Source organism: Zeus faber (genome assembly GCF_960531495.2).
Source record: "Zeus faber genome assembly, chromosome: 18".
NCBI classification, from domain to species: Eukaryota; Metazoa; Chordata; class Actinopteri; order Zeiformes; family Zeidae; genus Zeus; species Zeus faber.
The window spans coordinates 23197257-23220314 of record NC_137210.1 but is presented as its reverse complement, the minus strand read 5'-3'; the positions used below and the strand labels follow the sequence as shown (position 1 = coordinate 23220314).

The window sequence follows — 23058 nt, the reverse complement described above, 5'->3', positions numbered from 1 at the left end:
ACAGTATTAATATGACAGTAATTCACCGTCTATTTTCAACGGCTGTGTTTTTGGCTGACAACTTCTGGAGCTTTTAGTGTTTGGAGGACAAAAGGTACAATCAGCAGTGAGGCAGAAACACAAACACAAATGATCACACAAATACAAAAACATACTTCTACAAATAGGTCTATTATAAAAAATCCAATGTAATTAAAGTGGGTTTTCAAGCGACATTTGAAACAGTCGAGAGACTCTGCTGATCTGATCGTTCAGGGCAGACGGCTCCAGAGAACTGGAGCTCAACAGACACAGGGCTGGCCAGCCTGGGTGTTCAGCCTCGACCGAGGGGCCACCGGGAACCCTGGATCAGAGCATCTGAGGGAACGAGCTGTGCTTCACGGTTTTAAAAGCTCAGTGATACATATGGGGGCCATGGCTGTGTAGTGCTTTCAAAGTGATTCAAATAATCTTAAAAATCTGTTCTGAATTTTATTGGCCGCCAGTGCAAGGATGACAGAATGGGGGTGATGTGATAGATAGACAGACAGACAGACAGACAGACAGACAGACAGACAGACAGACAGACAGACAGACAGACAGACAGACAGTGTGGTGTCAGGGTGGTGGGATTTAAGCAGCCACACCTGCCTTGGGTCTAGTTAATTGTGCCCAAGAGCAGGCTGGCTGTTGTTCATCAGAGCAATCGATGAACACAGGTTAAACTAAATAACTAACTTCCACTTAATGTAGAATAACTGACACCTGAACATGCTAACTCAGTTACGGTGGTACCTCGACCTACGACTGCATCTACTTAGGACTAATCCAAGATACGAGCAGCGATAGTCAGGAAAATTTGTATCGACTTGTGACCGACTGCTCCAAGATACGACCGTGCGAATTTGCAGTTGGCGCGTCGGCGGCCAGTCAGCAGTCAGTCAGCAGTCAGTCAGCAGCCAGTCAGCAGTCACTCAGCAGTCAGGCAGCAGCCAGTCAGCAGCCAGTCAGCAGTCAGTCAGCAGCCAGTCAGCAGTCACTCAGCAGTCAGGCAGCAGCCAGTCAGCAGTCACTCAGCAGTCAGGCAGCAGGCGACCTACATCGTGTGTGCACGTAGTTTGTGGCTTATCAATATTTTTTTCATATTTACCGTGTTTGTGTATTTTGTTTATTTTCACCCTTCATGATTTCATAATTTATGTGGGAAAAATTGCTTCGACATACGACTGTTTTAACAGACGACCGTTCTTATAGAATGAATTACAGTCGTAAGTCGAGGTACCACTGTATCAACTTTTTCGGCTGAATCTGGGGAAGATGACCAAAAAGACCAATTTCCTCCTAAAATACTGGAGTATTTTAGTGTACGTAAGTGTGTGAAAATAATACTCCAGAAATGTATATTCTTTCAAAATTCCTTTCTAGATGTGGATGTTTGGATCCCAGAATTTAGATTATACACATTATACACTTTAATTAAATTTCATTCTGTCTCTGTTGTGTGTCCAATAATAAACACTATTGCATTACAGTAATATTTTAGTAATTTTACAGTATTAGTATTACAGTATTATATTACAGTAATATTAAAGTAATATTATAGTATTAAACTATTATATTACAGCAATATTATAGTAATATTTTGAATAAATAAAAATGTGCTCATCCCGAGTCCAAATGTCCAAAGGAGCTGAAGCTGGACATCATCTGGCTGAGTAGCATCTGTCTGGTCAGAGCAGAATGATGCAAGGCAGCCCCAGCTGATTGCCATTTTTGGAGTGGTACCAGATGGCACGATCCTGCCGAGGGCCGGGTCGCCAGCCCGGCGATTATAGGCGACTGCGTAGGGCGCCATCAGGAAGCGGGGCGCGGGGAGCGAGTGATTGGGGCGCATTCTGCGCACCTGTCTCCCTCTTTGACGGTACTTATGATGCGTATAGAGATAAACATACTAGATATAGAGAAACATAAATACTTGAAAAAGTTAGAAGGAAAGATATAAATCTGGTAAAAAATAGAAAGGAAGAAAGAAAAAAACAAAGAAAGAAATAAAGAAAGAAAAACAAAAAACTAAAGAAAGAAGGAAAGAAAGAAAGAAATAAAGAGAGGGACAGAGATACTCTCCGCTTGCTGTGAGACGGTTTATTGCTGCGTTGCTGTTGCGCCTGTGTTCCCACACGAGGCGTCAGACGTCCCCCCCTAACCCATCGCACGTCTGCCGGGCCGGCACCGGCACGCACCGTCACACCTGCCGGCCACGCACCGTCATTGCCCGACTGGGCCCACAACGTCACGCCTGCACTGTCACGCCCGCCGATCGTATATACTGTACATGTTTGATCGTATGTATATGTATGTAATAATAAACATCTTCAATCTTGAATCTAAAAATGCAAAAAGCACAGAAAACAAAAAGCCTTCACAGTTTTTTTTTTAACTTTTAATCCTGTGAAAATGAGTGTGGTAGACAGGAGAATAACACAGCCCCACCCCGCCGGGCACGCACCGTCAGGCCCCCGCCGGGCACGCACCGTCAGGCCCCCGCCGGGCCCACACCTGTCCCACACCTGTCATGCCCGCACCATCACGCCTGGCATGCACCATCACGCCATGGTGCGAGCCCGCACCATCATGCCCGCTGGGTGGCACTGTTACGTCTGCCGGGTATGCACCGTCATGCACCCTCACGACTGCACCATCACGCCCGCCAGGCCCGCACCTTAACGCCTGCCGGGCACGCACCGTCACGCCCGGCAGGCGCACACCGGCGTTCATCCATATATGTAGGATTGTATGTGTATGTATGTGATGAATTAACATCTTGCATATGGATTTCTTAAAATGCAAAAAAGTACAGAAAAGCCTTCACAGTTTTTTTTTACTTTTAATCCTGTGAAAATGGGTGTGGTAGACAGTAGTGTTATCGTAGTATAGCACAGCCTCGCCCCGCTGAGTAAGTACAGTATTACATACAGTAATTACAGTATTACATTACATTAATATTATAGTAATATTACAGTATAACAGCATAATATTGCAGTAATATGATAGTAATACAGTATGATATTACAGTAATATCACAGTGTTATAGCATTATATTACAGTAATATTATAGTAATATTACAGTATAACAGTATTAATATGTCAGTAACTCACCGTCTTTTTCCAACGGCTGTGTTTCAGCTGCTTCAGTCGGCCGCTCTCTGACCACTTCTGGAGCTTTGGTGCTACTACCTGTGGAGACATTTTATTTAATTACTTGTGAATTTTGAATTTGGAGCCTTGTCTCGCAATGTGTGCAATGTCCCCCAAATATATCAAATATTTGCATTGAGCAGCGGAATCCTATTTGACTGACAACATGACTAATAGTCCTGCAAAAACTATTACTAATAAAAAAAACCTATATAAATATAATACAAAACTATAAAATATGAGTGCAGATGGCTATACTGTATGGGATGAAAAATATGTATTTATATATTCCTGAGCAAGAGCAGCCAGATCATCATCATCATCAATCATTGTACATCTTTAAACACTTGGTGCTGCTAATGAGACAAGATGGATCCATTCAATGCAGCGGAGCGGAGATCTCCCGGTAAGCCGCTGATTGGGGGCCCACCACCACTCTTGGAGGCCCTCTGGTGGCCACGGGGGCCCTAAGCAGGCGCTTAGTGCGCTTATACCCGGGGCCAGCCCTGTCGGAACGCGCTCACAGCAGAGAGACCGGCTACAAATCCAACGTCCAAACCGGCACCAAAAAGTGATTAAAGGGGGGCAGGGGGGCAGGGGCCGGGCCACGCCTCACCGTGTCCCAGGCACTTGGCCTGGCACGCCGCCAGGCTGCGGAAGTTGTTGGCGTTGCCGAAGCAGCCGCCGTAGAAGAAGCTCCGGCACTCCTGAGTGGAGCTGTCGAACAGGAAGCGTGTCAACAGGCCCCGGCACGGACCGGGGGCCTCCGGAAGGTGGCATGGGCTCTTATCCACTGGGGGAGGAGAAGGAGAAGAAGGAGAAGAAGAAAGGATGATGGTTAGAGAGTTTAGAGTTTGCTTGAGTCGCTCCATGTCTCATCGGATCAATTTTTGATTTAAACAACAAGGAGGGTTTGGTTAAATTCTCAATTGATTTCTGAAATCAAATTGTTAAAAACTACAGTTTTCAGGAAAGAAAACATAATAATCAGATCGACGTCAACATACAATAAACCTAAAATGAACTTTAAAATATGAACATTGACCATTTGAAATAAGCCTCAAAATAAACAAAAAATAAAAAAATAAAGAAATGGCTAGGTTACAATCAACCTAAAGAAAATAACAAAAATATAGAGCAATTTGGCAACAACATTTTAACGGTCAAGTTTTGGCAGAACGGCCAGAGATGAGCAGCATCTGTGGAGCTCTCCACGGTCAAACCTGGCGCCCTCTGCTTGTCTTGAGTGGAATTTAAATCTTGGCTCTGGACGATGACTACAGCTGAAATAACCAAAATGTTGGACAGAATACCAAAATTTAAGTGGAGAAGACACGGTCATTGATAGATAGATAGATAGATAGATAGATAGATAGATAGATAGATAGATAGATAGATAGATAGATAGATAGATAGATAGACATAGATAGATAGATAGATAGATAGATAGATAGATAGATAGATAGACAGATAGATAGATAGATAGATAGATAGATAGCCATAGATAGATAGATAGATAGATAGATAGATAGATAGATAGATAGATAGATAGATAGATAGATAGACATAGATAGATAGATAGATAGACATAGATAGATAGACAGACAGACAGACAGACAGACAGACAGACAGACAGACAGACAGACAGACAGACAGACAGACAGATAGATAGATAGATAGATAGATAGATAGATAGATAGATAGATAGATAGATAGATAGATAGATAGATAGATAGATAGATAGATAGATAGATAGATAGATAGACAGACAGACAGACAGACAGACAGACAGACAGACAGACAGACAGACAGACAGACAGACAGACAGACAGACAGACAGACAGACAGACAGACAGACAGACAGACAGACAGACAGACAGACAGATAGATAGATAGATAGATAGATAGATAGATAGATAGATAGATAGATAGATAGATAGATAGATAGATAGATAGATAGATAGAGTGATGTCAGGGTGGTGGGATTTAAGCAGCCACACCTGCCTTGGGTCTAGTTAATTGGGCCCAGGAGCAGGGGTGGCTGCGCACCTGTAGTTCATCAGAGCAATTGATGAACGCAGGTTAAATCACCCGTCCACACACAAACACAGAACAGCCCTTGTCAGGACAACCTTCCATTTGCTCCCTCCCGCTGCTTGTTACATTTTGCCACTCTCTCCAAAAAACTGGCGTTTTTTCACTGCCTCTGTGTCGGTGAGCCCCTAGAAAAGCCATTCAGGTGGCGTGTGGCAGGCAGAACTCCCACAGACAGCTGTGATAGGTAGATATAGATCTGACCCCTGCTTATCAGTGTACTGTGTATACATATTATCAGACATCTGGTTCAAGGTGAAGAGATGGTGTTCTCACCAGGTTCCCAGGCGGCCTCATTTGCTGAGATGATGCAAGAGGAGGCTGGAGCTCCGTAAGCATCCATATTGGACACCACACCCACCATCCACAAGATTTTAGTTTTTTTTTTTTTTTAACATGAACAAGGATGATTTCTGTTTTTTCGGGGCAAATTAGCGCAGGGCAAAAAGCCTTGCGCTAATTTGCCCCACAGGGAAATGTAAAGCCTAAATTTTTATTTCATCCTCAAACATCTAAGGCGCGTCTTAAAAGTGCTGAAAATCTGAGTATTGTCATTGATTCATTCTGCTTTGAACAGGAAAAATCTCACCTACCTCTCAATTCGAAACCAGAACATGACCGCCATAGTGTGTGTTATTCTCTGGTACCAGTTGGATTTTAGGGAAGTCTAACTTTTAGAAACTTCCCGGGAGGGGATTACACTCACTCATTTACATACAGCTCATGCATCAAACTCAGTACATGGAAAATATATTCACCCAATCGAAATCTGAGAAGAATGTGACGTTGGAAATTGGACATCTTGTTTATGAAAATTGTTTTCACCTTTCAACTGTCATCGTAGCTGTTTAGATTTTGCATTTTTATTCATTTTTCCATTAATTTTTTCCAAGTATCATTTCATTTTCTTTTTACCATTTTGGAAAAACTAAAATTTTACCAAGTGATTAGTACTGTTGTCTAGCAGGATTCACAGCTCTTGTAATATTTACAAAGACCTTCCACCTTTAAGCACCTACTCGCCAAGTTGTCTAAAATGCCCGTCTCTCTAGAATAAACCGGTGTGTCTACAACCCCGTCTTCTCTGTCTCTGTGCCGGAGGTCCCTGATAGTGGTAGGCTAAACTGCCACAAAGCCATTTAAAGCCAAATTGTGTCCCAATATTTTGGAAGTAGCCGTGTGATAATGTGCAGCCATCCAGTCATTATCGCAAAATAGTGACCGGTACGGTTGGGTTTTTATGACATCTTTATTTTGTTGTGCGTTATTTTGTGATAATGACCGGCTGGCTGGACATTATAGCTTAGTTATTTGTGAGCCTGAGGGGGGTGGACCTCCAACACGCTTATGTAAAAAGCTGAATAATGCGCAGCCAGCCAGTCATTATTACATTACATTTACATTTAGTCATTTAGCAGACGCTTTTATCCAAAGCGACTTACAATTGTTCAAAACACCGACGGACGCAGCCATCAGGAGCAATTAGGGGTTAAGTGTCTTGCTCAAGGGACACTACAGCATGCTAGCAGGAGGAGCCTGGGATCGAACCAGCAACCTTTAGATCACTAGACCACCAGCTCTAACCTCCAGAGTAAAAAGTAATGACCAGTTTGGTTAGGTTTTTATTACACCTCAATTCGTTGGGGGGTTATTTTGCAATAATAACCGCCTGGCTGAATTATCCCTTCCTTATTTGTGTGTTCCGAGCTCAATTCGGCAAAATTCCCACTTAAGCTCTGAACCACTATTCGCTCGTAAACAGCATATAAACAGATATTCTGTATTTGGGCACTGCTTAGCGCTCACACTGCCCTTACCATTCAAGAGCCTTCGGCTTTTCCCTCCTCCTCCACCCCCTGCTTCTCCTCAAGGGGACTGGAATTACCGTTCACTTCAATCAGGACAGGACCCAGTCGCCCCCTTATCTGTTCTCGCACACGCTCAGAAAAGAAATTTTTTCTTGGAGAAACACCTGACGCCTATCCCATCTGCTGCAAGAGACTCTTTACGCTGCTTCTCTGACAAGCACTTTGCTGTGACTTCATCATTTGGAGGCTCGGGGATGATGTCAGGCCTGATGGCTCCTAATGTCAGCCATCCTACAAATTTGCTTTGTTTTATTCCTGTTCGTCTCGCTGTGAGGGACGACACATCAACGGCTAAATGCATTAAATGCATCTCAGAGGTAAACCCATCTCAGCCATAGCATCAACACCTCTGCCACTTAGCCCCAGGTATCTTAACCTACGCTGTGCAAAGTATCACATTTTGTCGAGCCTATATATTTCTATACCTGTATATTTGGCTTTTTCTTGCCTATTTTGTAAATGTTAATATTTTTTGGGCTGTTTTTGCCCAAAAAAGCTATTTTGTCCTTTGGCTATTTCTGAATATTTGGCAATTATTTTTCAGACTGTCTTTACAGCAATGCACATGTAATCCCAAATTCCTCGTATGTGATCATTGTACTATCAACACACACAGATAAACCTTGTGTATTTGTCTGTGTTTGCTTTTCTATGTTATATACACTATCTACCTATGACTGGAGGGATTATAGGCCGATTAGGCAGGTTATCTAGTTTTTCGTTCTTGAGTCTTTTGTTTTGTTTGTTTTTCCTTCTTGATACTGAAAATAAATTGTACTATCAATTTGTACTAACCCAGTCTGAAGACTGTGCATGGACAGGTTGCTCCAAAATGTTCCATGCACGCTTGAAAACAGTTTCTCTCACGACACACAAGACATCACACGACAAATAGGCTTTACAAACAAAAAAACAAGTGTCCACAACATGGTGGTGGAAACCGTTAACAATGTTCCCTTTGTACAGATTATTATTTATTTTATCACGTATAACGTTGTTTTGAACTACTCTCTAGATTTGATGTTATGTTAACATGGGGACTATCGACACGAATAAACAGTTTTCCGAGTTCCCATGGAATGCAGCATCACTTCCATCTGTCGCTCGACCCGATACAAGGGGCGCAGTCGGAGCATTAGGTGAGGCACCCCCCCCCCTGTGCCCAATGCCTAGAACCACGCCTGGCGCTTAGCAACAAAAAAAGGGCCCGCGACGCTGCCCTGGGGCTCTCCGGTTATTTATTTTATTCATAAGCTGAGTTTCCGAAAGGTGTTTTTTTTTTTTCTAATAACCACGTTGAAAAGACCATAGTTTAAAAAAGTCAGGCAGTATAATATCTAAATAAATCTAATGAGGTGACATTGACTTACAAAAACATATGTCAAAGGGCAGCCCGGAGCAATGCCGCAATGAATAATTCAGAAAGACAATTCTTCATGGAGGTGGAGAAGGAGAGATGGAGCGAGTGATTTGTATTTCTGCCAGGGAATTATAGGTCAGCTCATTTTTTTTATTTTATCTTTTTTAGAAGCGAGTGAGAACGGAATGTCCCACCAAATGTCCCTGCAAGGTTTGGCTCCGGGCCAACATTGACTCCCAATAATTTCACCAATATGGACTTTTTGAGGAATTTGAGAAAACGTCTCTGACTTGACTTCACTTCATGTCTTTCAGACTGTAATTGAGAATGGCCTCAAGGGGAATTTTTAGAATTTAAGACAACTGGTTGCCCTCCAACTCTGTGGTTCAAAGACATAAATCAATTGAGCGATATTGAAGGGATTATTATTATTATTATAAGTGGTTTCCTTGTTTTTCCATGTCCTTGATTTTTCCTCCATGTCCTTGTGCCAGTTTAAGTACCCTGTGTAATGACCTGTTGATATCAGTTCAAGCAGTTTACTACTGGGCTAGGCCAATTATTGTTTATTTTATAACATTAGCTTTATTGTATGTTGCCAATTTTTTATACTTAATTATTTTTCATTGTTAAGTTCATATAGATGGTTTATTGTTACTTTTTAGATTTACTGTATATTTCCATTTTTTTTTTGTTTTCTAGTTTTTGTGATTATTATATTTTGCTAATTTTTCTGGTATTTCTTAGGTTTATGGCATATTGCCATTTTCTATGTTATTCTGATTACATAATTATTATTGCCTATATTTCTATCTATCTACCAAACAACATCAATCTATCTATCTATCTATCTATCTATCTATCTATAATCCTCTGCATGAACAGTTTGCTCTCAACCCGTGTTAAATTTCTCATTTTATTAATGTTTCCTGATATGCACAATCATTGTGGCCACCCAAATGGCAAAGTGGGCTTCAGCCATTAACGGGATTAAGACGGCAAAGACACACGAAGGTTAAGCATCACTCACAGTTGGCAGTTTTTGGCACTGATGTCTTTTATATGAGCATAATACTGAATACGCACATTTATTCCCTCCTTCCGTCTTCGGCAGTGTCACATTATTTGTCCAGTCAGTTTTAGCTGATTTCTCCCACACGCTTACTTTTTAACAATCGGAGTTCGCCAGACATAGCTGGAGCCTTGAGCCACGACGGAAAAAAGAGAAGAAAAAAAAGACGGAGGCCGATGCCTGTTTCTGAGTGATAATGTCTCTGACCCCTCCAGGAGGGCCGTGCGGGGACATCAGGAACTCTTCTGACACGCACACGCACACGTACAGGCACACACACACACACACACACACACACACACACACACACACACACACACACACACACACACACACCGTAATGATCAATGACTCATTGGGGTTTGCAGTGAGACGCCGGGGCCCTGGCTGGGATGCACAGATAGGTTCCTCTCAGTGGTTAAAAGACATTGTGAAGGAGGTCATGTGACTCATCGCACCCTAGCACTGGATAACTCGAATAAAATAAAATGAATACAGCGGTTACGGAAGCGCAGACCACTTCCCATTAAATCTGTCATTGTTAGCTCCCTAGAGTATATATCTATGCATCGAAAGTACTTGAAATATGGTCCCAAGAAAGAAACCAAAATGTTGTTCCTTGAGTTATCTCTGTTTGGGAGGCTGTGATGCGAGATGATGAAGCTTTTCTGTGGCTGTCAAACATATTACTTTCATAAGAATTAAAGCCACGAATCACAATGTATTATATTTGCGATATGAACTGGGCTGGCTGATGGCTCGGGGCCATAGGCCTAACAAGTTAAATCTGAATAAAGTAGAAGGAGTGTCATTTCGGGGAAGAAGTATTACGAAGTTAGAAGGCCTTGCACTGTGTTTTATTTTGAAGCAGACGGTTGATGGGTTGACTGTTAATATCTCAGTATTATATTACCTTGAGCAGGTCTATGGTACTGTCTCATATTGGGCTGTGCTTTTGGAAGTTCCACGCTACTCCACGGTCAATTCAGCGCTTGTCGTCGAGCAGCCCACACAGCTGCAGTGGAAGTGGGTAGCATGTCCGGGCTCGGATGATTGCATGATGTAAGTTGATGCAAATTTTACTCACATTATGGAAATTATGCACACCCATGGCTTGCATCCATCTCTACCCCATGAGTAGCATCTGAATTTTCAAGGGAGACAGAACTGGGATTTGGAATTTGTCAATTTTTTTGGTGGTATCGGTTTTGATTTTGATTTCGAAACAGGTCCACTCTTCTTATCTGCAATAAAAATATGGGTGGCCTCACGAAGGCAACCCAGGTAATCGAGGGCCTTGGGTCATAACATGACCAGGATGCAAAGAAACTGCAAGTTTATGCAGTTGATAACACGGTTTCCCACTCAGATTGGCCAGGTGCCAGGGATACAAACTGAGGCTCATGGCTCTAAAAGCTATCTGTGCATAAAGACTGCAGCCTGCTTGAGCCCTGATTAAAATCAACCTTGGGACGTTAACGCCAATGTGAAAAAAGTTGCTGCTCAGCTGAGAAACATCACCAGAACTGTGTTGGCAGAGACAGTGGATACCTTTCTGACCTCTGGCCTGAATTTACTTTAATACTAATGTACTTACCTACCTACTACACTCCTGTGGAATATTATTAGTCTTATGAGTGTTTTGGTCTGTTTCTTTTTGCAATTCTTATTGCACTGTACATCTGCTTACTCAGCACCTATTTCTCGGCGGATCCCTGCTTTGTGTCCCATTTTAGGGTCCCAACCTTTTCCCTCTGGGTGTAATAGAGTTTTTCCTCTGCCAACATGGGGTTTAGGATTAGGGTTTGCTGTCAAACTCTCCTTTGAATGTGGGACTGTAAAGCCCTTTGAGACTGCAGCCGGGATACGGGGCTATATAAAATGTTGTACTCCAGCCACTTGAATTGTTAAAATCTTTAAAGGGTACCTTGGAATTAACATGGGTTTAGGAGTTTGAGTCTCACTGGTGCTATGTATACACTCCGCAGATAGATATACTACATATGTTACTCTAATTGTGGTTTTAAGGATTGTGGGTTGTGGCCTTGTTGCGGCAGAAGGGCCGCGCCTAATGTATGTGTGGTCTAATGATCTGCGGAGCTACGGTGTCAGGAACTTTTTGAACCTAGTTGGGCCTTTTGAAGAAAACATTCCTAAAGACCTGGAAAACATTCCTAAAGAACCAGATAAAAACAATCCAAATACTAAACCACCATGATGTTAAGAGAGAAACGACTTCGACTTTTCCTTGCCTCAAACAGGGTCACCAGGACCTACCCCTGGTCCAGGCCTTGGGGAGTGTGGCAGGCTGAAGGGGACAAGTTCATGTGGGCTCACCGCGAGCACGTTGGAAAATAGGGGTCTGCTGGAATGCCTCATGGGAAAGTGGCAAAAGCGCAGTGGCTCTAGGTATTTGGGCCCAGCAATTGGCACATGGAACATAACCTCAATGGTTGGGGAAAGGAGTCAGAGCTGCAGGAGTAGGTTGAGCACTACCAACTAGATAATCAGTAGTAAGATGGACACTGCGGGCTCTGGAACTAAACTCCTTGATGAGCTGTGGTCTCTCTCCGACTAGAAGTTCTCCAGGGGCTGCTGCAAAGTTGGAGCTTGTCCCAGTGGATTAGAGTTGGAGGGAGGAAAATGTGGGGTCTTGTGTGTGTCTGTATAGTGCTGGAGAAGCTTCCCCTACTAACTCTGTAGGGGATTGGGTACAAGCTCCTCATCTGAACCCAAGTGGTGCAGCGTTATTGGACTTGGACTCCGTTTGTCGATAGCAAACATCACATTTGAGAACAAAGTTGGATATAAGTGTATGAGGTCTGGGAAAGATGAGGAATCCCAGGGGTGGGGAGTCGAACAAAGCGGCCTGGAAAGGGATGTTTGCTCTTGCCCTGTTACCACTGCGACCCTGATGGATTAGTGCTTCAGAGGGCTGTCGCTTGGGAGCCGGGGCCAAATATGTGTCTTATTAACAAGTTTGTGAAGCAGAAGAAACTTCCTGGGTGACAAAGGACCTCTGTGACTTCTTCACAAGGCTTGGCAACAACCGAGACCAAATGGCTGTGCTGGTATTTGGAGTTGGCTCGGGCTTGTTATCGCAGCTTCACAGCTATAACTAACCCCTCCAAATCGTATATATTGCCATTTTCTTTTTTCATGTTTTTATTGTATTGCTTTATTATTAATTGCTTTATTGTGTTCATTTCAACACAAAGCATTTTCAGCAGCTTCATTGACTTCACATACCATACACACATACTATTCACTTCACATACCATATCAGTTACCCTATTATATGGGTTAAGTGGCATTTTGGTGATGTGGCAGTCTAGCAGCTCTAGACCGTGGAAAAGTCTTCCTGACAGAATAAGCCATCTCAATCTGAATATTTTACTATGGGCCTTAACTCTATGACTACTCATTTGCTTTTCTTATATTTTATCTTGTACTTTCCGTTTTTTCTGTTCTTTGGTCTCATTTGTTTGTCTTGGAAGCTATACTGTATAAATACCCTTCCGTGGATTAGACATGACTGAGCTGAGTAAGATGGAGTTAAATGAGTTGATGCTGCCCAGCGCAGATCATAGATCCTCATTTATTCTGAGACAATTTGGGGGTCTTGAATAATAGAGGTACTTCAAGTGTATCTATCTATGTGCCTTGAGGATGCAAATGCACCCATGGTTCTTCACTTTGACTAAATAATGCATTCTGAGGCAGACAGTGAGCTGCGGAGCTTATTGCAAAGTGCAGAAGATCCACACCGTAAAACACCAGAATTTAATGCCTTGACAGATATGTTCCCATCGGTATTCTAATCGAGAATGCCCAGCGTTATATTTCACTTTTTATTCGGCAAGGCTGGGTATTAGAGGCACACACAGCATTCCAGGTATATTGTCAGCTTTAGGTGACGCAAAAAAAAATGTTATTTATCCATTTTCCCAGTATTAACACGTGTCTTGCTGTTATCTTCCACTGTGCAAAATACATTACTCTGGTGTATTTATTTATTTATGAACGAAGGTTGCAGACTGCCTTCCTTTCACATTTTATCCTGCAATGATGGCTCTCCCATCCACACCCACATCGCTGGAGAATGCTTTAAAGACAGTTTAATACGAGATTACCTTTTGGGCTTATAGGGCAATACCTCTTAAGTTGCACTGGTGGTTTTGTGACTGCGTTTGTGCATTTAAAACATGTCACGACCCCCTCTGCAAAGAGTCCCTCCCTTTAAAAAAAAAGAGAGAACCAGTCTTAACTTCTAATAAGACATAGCATAGCAGGTGCGGGGTAATTTTACCACATTTTCACAAGCAAGTGTTAAAAGCAAGGGCCGGGGGGTTATAGACATCAGAATGCCGTCAATCACTATCAATGAATACATTCTGCCCTCGGGTAACAGATCAATCTAACAGACTGACAGAATAAAAAATAAACCTAAAAATAAACAGTAAATAAATACAGTAAACGTAAAAATCTTAAATAATAATACTAATCTATAAAGATAGATAGATAGATAGATAGATAGATAGATAGATAGATAGATAGATAGATAGATAGAATCCCAAATTTTGACGGAACAATAAGTTGATCTGCCATTTTTTAGATCTTTCTAAGTAAATAAAATATTTTAAGACGATATACAGTAAGTCATTGTGGTGTGGGGATGGTGTGGTTTGAGCAGCCACACCTGTCTTGGGTCTAAGTCATTGGGCCCAGGATCAGGGTGGCTGTCCGCCTGTTGCTCGTTAGACCAATCAAGGAGCAACAGGTAAAACCCCCATCCCCACACATACACACGGGAGAGGATCCCTTGTCATGACTGCTCACGTGGCGGAACTGCCGTAATTGGTTGAACCCATTCTTTGCCGGCAGATGACCCTATGCGAATAAAAGAAAGGCTGCATTTTTATGAAATTTCACATTGCAGGCATAGACCGTAGTATCAATAAGCTCCGAAGTTACCGGTACTGTTAACGGTATTGGAGAAATTAGGAAAATTGTTTTTCTATATATTTAGGCTATATAACCCGTTTCTAATGTTGCAACTAGATTAAGGTAATAATCCAAGAAACATTTTCTCCATTATCAGGAGAGACTCTCTCCTCTCTCTCTCTCCCGCTCCATCGCTGGGGATATGGAGATATTCGCGAGGGGGTGGGGCCGGCTCCCTCAGCCTGGCTCTCCTACACGCACAAGGCGACGAGGGCCTAGACTGCGCCCGGATCGCCCCCTCTCCAGGCGTAATGCGCTGACAGTAAAGCAGAGTTAATTTGTTTTTAGCTTTTCTCTTAAAAAATAAAAAGAACCGGTAACAGTACTGTTAAAGTACCGGATCAAGAAGCAGTATCGGTAAGAGTGGTGGTACTATTAAAATCTTAACGAAACCCATCCCTGCTCATGCCACATTCCGCAAAAACTGACTGCACTGTTTTTAGTTGTTTTATTTGGAGGAACGGGTCACAGCGTTCGGGACGCACGGAGAGCCGTGTTAGATTGGGCACATATACAGTAAAAATATATGTTTAATTCCTCTTATTTATAATTGCCATTGAAATGTTATCCCTGTGCATTTTGTAAGATTCTATCTGTTTTATGCTGTTATTGTAAAGGACACTGACTGACAAAAAAAGAACAAAAAACGACCGCCCGACTTGAAGAATCTCAGTCGACTGACGGGTTTCAGACGGACGATTCCACTCGTGGACTTTCAGGGGGCAGCCCTATAAAATGCACATACAAATCCCGCTTGATTTAGAAATGAACTTTCAATGAATAAATTGCTTTTGGTTAGTTTATCAATTTGTTTTCTTGTGCCTTTTGTCCAACTCACCCGACACCACGCAGGTCTCCTCGCATGCCGCCAGCGTGGGGAAGTTGTTGGCGTTGCCGCGGCAGCCTCCGTACTCGAAGGGCCTGCAGCGTCCCGTGTCGATGTTGAAGAAGAACCTCTCCTTGACGGCCTTGCAGGGGCCCGGCTTCGCCTTCAGCGCACACAGCTCGTTGAAGATGAACAGCTCGAGCGGCGCTCCATCTGCCCAGAGGAGGACAAGTTCAATTACTTAACCGAGCTATATACTCCATTATCCACTCTATTTTCCATCCCTGTAGCAGACTCTGTGTGGAGTAGGAACCAGGTGATATCAGAGCTACGGTATATGCCCCATTATCCCCTCAATTTTCCTTCCTAGAACCAGGTGACGTTAGGCCTTCCCGCCGCTGTCAGAGCGTGAGATCTGGTTCCCAGGTGCTCTGTGTTCTCTGCTGCATCCCCCTGGAGACGCCAGTGGGCGGAGGGAGGGGCGGGATTGATGGACGGAGGGGATTTGGTGATGGTTCCGGGGTTTGAGTGACAGGGGATTGAGGTTGTCGGCCCCGTGCTGGATGACCTCAGGGCTAAGCCGTCTCGTATAGAAAGACGAATAGGATTGGAACTTCTTAGGGAAGACCTCTTGCTCAGTTTTCATCACAGGAAAAGGGTGTTGAGAGATGTGAGGGTTCAGAAAAAGGAGAGTGCAGACCTAACGTATGGTAGGACTTATCAGGAGTCAGACGTCTCTTAACCCCTTCCCAGTGGCTTCCTGGCTATATTTTGTATTGTTCTATACGCTTCAATCCTTAAAAAAAAAAAAAACCTCGATGCCAAAAAAATAATAATTTAAAAAAACAATACAAAAGAAATGACTTCAAGTCTCTAGGTGCTGCCACCTTCTGCGAAAAATGGGAACCAGAAGTAAAAGCGACATTTTTCTACAATTATTTGCATTTTTCGGGCATGAAGGGAATATTAATAGGCTCTGTTGCCTGCATGAAAGGGCTAGACCATTATTTGCTGGAAAAAATGTCAAAAATGGATTCTCCAGTAATTAAGATTCCCGACCTCTGGAATAAGTTATCGACATTAAAACTTTTTGAAAATAGTTTTTTAAATAATTATTCTAAAATTCCGTCCTCATCTTCTGATTGGAAAGCTAGGAGAACAATCATAAATGACCTCGAATCCCAGAGGAGACAAAGTCCAATCAATGGAAGCTTCCTGATTAACCACAAACATCTGGAGCCAAACCACAACGTCATCACAAAGTCCCTCTGACTGGAAAGAGGAGTAGTAGTACCATAACACCTCACCTCACATTGCATTCAATAACAGTAAATGACATTAAATTACAGTACATTACAGTATATTATAGTACATTACAGTACAGTGCATTACATTACATTACAGTACATTACTTTACAATGCATTACATTACAGTGTACCTTATAGTAACTACGTTACATTATAGTACATTACTTAATAGTAATTACATTACATTACAGTACATTACTTAATAGTAACTACATAACATTACTTAATAGTAATTACATTACAATACAGTACATCACTTAATAGTAACTACATAACATTACTTAATTGTAATTACATTACATTACAGTACATTACTTAATAGTAACTACATAACATTACTTTATAGGAATTACATTACATTACATTACATTACATTACATTACGTCCATCATCAGATGCTTTTGTCCAAAGTGACTTACTATAATACTGCAAGTACATTTTGTCGGTGGTATCAAAGCCACTGTATACCAGTCACAGCCAGTTACACCTTCTATACTGGAGGAATAAGTAGTATGAGTAGAGTCATTATTTGTATGTAGTACTGGAATATTTGCTACTAAACTACTGGAAAGAGGACGAGTGCCACAGGACCCCCTACTCTCCTCTTCCTCTTCCCTCCATCACATTTCCCTCCAGCGATGGGAAACAGTAATCAAACTCACCCAACCTCACCCCAGCCTCCTGGCTTATGCTGTTATTATCCCCTGTGAGTGTGTGTGAGTGAGTGTGTGTGAGTGAGTGAGTGTGTGTGAGTGAGTGTGTGTGTGTGTGAGTGTGTGTGTGTGTGCGTGCGTGCGTGTGTGAGTGTGCGTGTGTGTGAGTGTGTATGTGTGTGTGCATGCGTGTGTGTGTGTGTGTGTGTGTGTATGTGTGTGTGCATGTGTCTGTGTGTGTGTGTATGTGTGTGTGCATGCGTGTGTGTGTGTGTGTATGTGTGTGCATGCGTGTGTGTGTGTGCGTGTGTGCGCGTGTGTGTGCGTGCGTGAGTGCGTGCGTGCGTGTGTGTGTGCGTGCGTGCATGTGTGAGTGTGCGTGTGTGTGTGTGTGTATGTGTGTGTGCATGCGTGTGTGTGTGTGTGTGTGTATGTGTGTGTGCATGTGTGTGTGTGTGTGTGTATGTGTGTGTGCATGCGTGTGTGTGTGTGTGTGTGTGCGTGCGTGCGCGTGTGTGTGCGTGCGTGCGTGTGTGAGTGTGCGTGTGTGTGTGTGTATGTGTGTGTGCATGCGTGTGTGTGTGTGTGTGTGTATGTGTGTGTGCATGCGTGTGTGTGTGTGTGCGTGCGTGCGCGTGTGAGTGCGTGCGTGCGTGTGTGTGTGTGTGCGTGCGTGCGCGTCCCAGAAACACCTGTTGTTTTTATTTACCGTCCTCCCTGTTGGGGCTGATAAGTGGTAACGAGATAAGGTCGCCCCCGGTGGCGGTGCAGGGGAACTGCACCACATTCCAACACAACCTCCACGCCGAGCAAACCTGGAGATAATGACCCCCCCCCCGAGACTTTCACACCCCGCGCCACCTCCGCTGCAAAGGAACCCCTGCCCGTCAGGAAGAAAAAAACGGAAGCGATGAAGAGATAGAGGAGCGAGTGGGCTCCAAAGGCAGCCCGCGTCGATTTGTACGAGGAAAAACAGGATGTTTCAATGGATCCCGGCTCCCCGCCGGTGAGACGCGGAGGCTTCACCGCAAACCGGAGTGATCTCCACTGACGTCCATATCCAGCGCAGCTCATTGTGGGACTGTCCAAAAAAAACAAAAAAAAAAAGCCCAAAAAGAAACAAAAAACAGAAATGCAAACCACAGCACGGAAACATTTGCTTGGTTTACGGTGCAGGATCCTTCACGTCTTTCTGTGTCATCGCTGGAAAGGAATGACCTGCTCCAGAAGATACACATTCATTTCATGTTTGTAATCCAACTCGAACAATCATACGCCCCCTGCTACGCTATGTTGTGCATACTCTCACTGCCACGAATGTGTACCACTCCCACTAATAAGTACTGCTACTACTCCCACTAATAAGTAATACTCCAACAAATACACAATACTCCTACTAATACGTACTACTCCCACTAATAAGTACTACTACAAATAGCTACTACTCCCACTAATTAGTAATACTCCTACTAATAAATAGTTATTCGACTAATACATACTACTCCCACTAATAAGTAATACTCCAACTAATACATAGTACTCCTACTAATAAGTACTACTTCTAATAATAAGTACTAATCCTACTAATAAATACTACTCCTACTAATAAGTACTACTCCTATGAATACATACTACTCCTATTAATAACTACTACTCCCACTAATAAGTAATACTCCTACTAATACATAGTACTCCTACTAATAAGTACTACTTCTAATAATAAGTACTACTCCTACTTATAAGTACTACTCCTACTAGTAAGTACTACTCCTACTAAAATTTACTTCTCCTACTAGTATGTACTACTCCTACTAATAAGTACTACTCCTACTAATACATACTACTCCTACTAATAAGACCTACCCTTCTAGTACGTACTACTCCTACTAATATGTACTACTACTATTAATAAGTACTACTCCTACTAATACATACTACTTCTTCTTATAAGTACTACTCCTACTAATAGGTACTACTCCTACTAGTATGCACTAGTCCTACTAACCCCATTGGTCCCAGCTTGTTTAATTAAAGTGGTAATCTGTCGATGATTTAGTTTAAAAAAATCCCACATTTAATACTTTATTTCGCTGGCACTTAATAAGAAAGAATCTTTAAACAGATGAAATGTGTTTAAAACTCTGGGTTTTCCTTTTCCTTTCCATGATCGGAAACTGAACATTTTTCAGTTTTTAAATCTGGAATATCTGGGATTCTTTCGCCTAATTCGCACGACACAGACGGCGTGAGGGACGGCTACGCCGAAACACCAAAGACATGCTCACCGCATTGCGTGGGTTTCAAATCTCAACCGCACGGGGAGCGGGCCGTTCGGACCCGCTGCATGATCCACAAAGTTTCAATTTGAACACAGTGTAAAAAAAAAAAAGGTGATGAATTCCCCCAATCAACGACTCATTGATTGACCGGTGAAGTACTAGAGAATAAACTCCCACCAAAACAGCAAATTCCATTTTCGGCGGCGGGGGTTGAAAAATAAATGGCGGCATCCGTCACCCGACCGTCTGGCTTTTCATCCCCGGGCGAAGAAGGATGGAAAACCGAATACAAATACATTCCGAGGAGATTGGAGGCTCCCCCCCCCCGTCCTTCCCACCTTTCCTCGTTCTTATTTCCGACGGATGCCATATTTTCCCGATCGTAAAAAAAAAAGCAGCCAAAGGACGTTTGGAGGATCCGGCCGTGATTTACTGGCCGGGCTCGCGGGGAGCGTGAGGGCTTCCGCTCGTGCCAAAGCTGTAATTCGGCGTCGCTGGGGAGCAACATACTGTTGAGGCAATTAAGCAGAAGTTGAGAACACAGTTTGAATAGCTGTGCTTTAAGCGGCTCGGAGGCGGTCATTACATCCTGCATTATTTTCCAAAACCCTCCATTTGGCCTGGCGATGGTAGTACAATGTGTCCCTTGGGATACTTGGATATTGCCGCGGGGTCGACGTGCAGAATCGCAGCACAAATGCATTTGAGGTGTGACGTTCGCCCCGCGCTGGGCGGCGCTTCAGTGCCCGTTGCGCGCTCACACTGAGCGTAGTGATGCAACCAAATGTGACGTGTTCCAAATTAGCTTCAGCGCGCAAAACAGGAATTGAATGCTGAAGAGGTGGCAGGCACCGCGGAACATAAATTCATGAACGCAACTTCTCTAATTGTGATGGCTTTGACGTCAATTAAAGATTTGTTTCAATTATAACAATATCAATTATATATGCCTATGGTTGAGATGGAATTTAATTCCACGTGTAAATTTAATACGAACTGACCCGTTAACAGCTATAAAACTGATCCATAAACAGTAAAACTTGAGGTGAGATTGTCGCACTGGGCAAAAAATAAATTTTAAATACATTTAAAGAAAAAAAAAAACGATTAGAAATATGGAAATATTTGACTGAATTAAATGTCACAATATGTCGGCCCGTACCTCAATCTCGATAACATTTCGACGTTTTGGGGGGGACATATCGGTGCTTCTATTTACACTCAAGAGTAAATGATGCAAATGTTGGTTCTGTCGGACGACTCGACGGCGCCACGCGCTTCCACGCCCACATCCGGCCGTCCTATTTAAGCAGCCGGTCTCCGCCCCCGCCCCACCCGCTCGCCTCCACCTCCCCTGCACGTGGGGCACTACTCTTCCACCCAGCGCCTCACTCCCGATATTTGGAGCTCACGTCCTACGTTGGCTGCCCACCGCGGGCAGCAGAGCCCCGGAACGATGCAGGACGAATGAGAATCATTGAAAAGCGAATCTCAGGGCTGTCTGTCGGAACAAGCATTAGTAAGGTGGATGTTTTGACCGAGCAGGCGGAGGTGTTGATTAGCACACCTGGAGACGAAGGTAAATCCGGTTTTAGGAGCGACTATATTCGGTGTGCGAGAGACAAAGTCAGACGGAGTCAGAAAAGTCAATACTCCACTCTGGAAACTTTAAAATCTAATTACCGGCGGGTGATGTCGGTGACCGCATCACGCCGGCGTGAAGTATTATTTTTTTTGATTTTTATGGAGGCTTTTTTTTTTTTTCCCCCTTGGAGTCTGTATGGGCTGATGTGATCCCGGGGTAAAGCCATGGAGACCAGAGACGGGAGGGAAGGGAAGAAAAACACCCTCCCCGCCACGTCCAATCGTTGGAATAATAAGGGACGGAGTAAATCAGACGAGCGGCTGGAGTTGAGTCACCGCCGCAGGGCTGAGGGATTCCACCGAATCCGGCGGCTTCCCAGATACGGCCCGCGACACACAACCGGGAGCAGAATAACAACGAGGTCGGCGGCGCCGGCGGGCGTCGGTGCGCTTTTCATTTTTATTTTTTTTCTCGGGCGTGGCGGGGCGTTGGAGCGCCGTTGAGAGAATAGGGAAAAAGATATCTATTGATATTGTCGAGAGACGGCGATGTGGTAAAGTAGCGTGTTTTCAAAAGAGGCGGTTTGAAACTCAAAACACAACGCAACCCACTGCTGAACCCATCCATCCACCCATCCATCCCCCCCTCATCCACCCGTGAATCCGTCAAACCATCCACCCATCCATCCATCCATCCTTCAATCCATCCTTCCATCTATCCATCCGTCTTCTTTAACAATTAGTAAGCTTTTAATGAACGGTTTTTATTGATGCACTTTGTCTAAAAGTGCCGTGCTCACACAGGAATGACTCACAAAACGAGGCTGAGCGCTCTGATTTATGTGCGCTTTGTTTGCATTTGTTTGCGGGCGCGGCGGTGCGTTTCAGTGCCCGGGCGAGAATAGGAAAGAAAAATTATTGATGTTGCTGAGAGTTGATGCTGTCGTATGGTAGTATATTGTGGGAAATACCAAACACAACATGCCACACCGCTGAATTATCCATCCGTCCACCCACCCATCCATCCACCCACCCACCCATCCATCCATCCACCCACAGCTCCACCCACCCACCCATCCATCCATCCACCCACCACGCAGGCTCCATCAGGACTCAACCTGTTTTTTCCACACAAAAGGAGAGCTACAAAGGGCCGACGGGGAGAATTAAGCTGCAGACGAGTGAATGGGAGTGAGACGAAACCTGTTAAGACAATGGACTCGAGCAGGAGATTACCTCATCCCAGAGCACTGATAAAATGAACAAAAAAGAAAAAAAAAACTGAAACGCGAGCGTTACGCCGGCGCTCCATGCGCTGAGATCAAAGCGGGTTCTGCGGGCTCCTTCCAGAGCTTTCCTTTCTCCTCCGGGGACGATCAAAGGAGCCCAGCCGAGCCGCGTCGGCGCCGTCACCGCTCGGAGAAGGAACGCCGCCGACGCCGTTTCTACCCAAAAAGGGAGAGGGGGGTTGACTACGTGTGGCCCGGGCCCCGTGGAGCGGGGGGCATGGGGGGGGGTTGAGTGGTGGAGGCATTTCCAAGGTGCTGAAAGAACCGTCTCCAGGCCACAACACGCCTGGTCCTGCACGCATAAGAACCCCACACGTAAGATCCCTGCCGAGGATCAGCAGTTTGGTTCGCACAGAGGTTACCGAAAAAATAAAAACCGTTCATAGCGCTTCCATTTAAAGTTCTGATATCGATGAAAATTGATATTGATATAACTGGATCGGCTATTGATTTGGATACGTCTGGAGATGGCGCTATACCACTTTTCCTCTCCGGATAGCGGCACGAAATTGATGATTTCTGGGGGGTTTTATTCCCTACAGCTACT

At 43.9% G+C, this 23058-nt stretch overlaps 1 protein-coding gene across 1 annotated transcript in view; it reads right to left on the bottom strand.

Moving 5' to 3' along the window:
- The window catches only part of LOC307244302 (actinia tenebrosa protease inhibitors-like), a gene marked incomplete at its 5' end in the record, with an annotated part of 52991 nt that overhangs the window by 9736 nt on the left and 20197 nt on the right, over window positions 1–23058 (bottom strand). The window contains 3 exons of the mRNA XM_080019447.1: window positions 3136–3213; window positions 3791–3967; window positions 15411–15611. Of these exons, the coding sequence (XP_079875573.1) occupies window positions 3136–3213; window positions 3791–3967; window positions 15411–15611 (456 nt within the window). The remainder of the gene's footprint in view (window positions 1–3135; window positions 3214–3790; window positions 3968–15410; window positions 15612–23058) is intronic.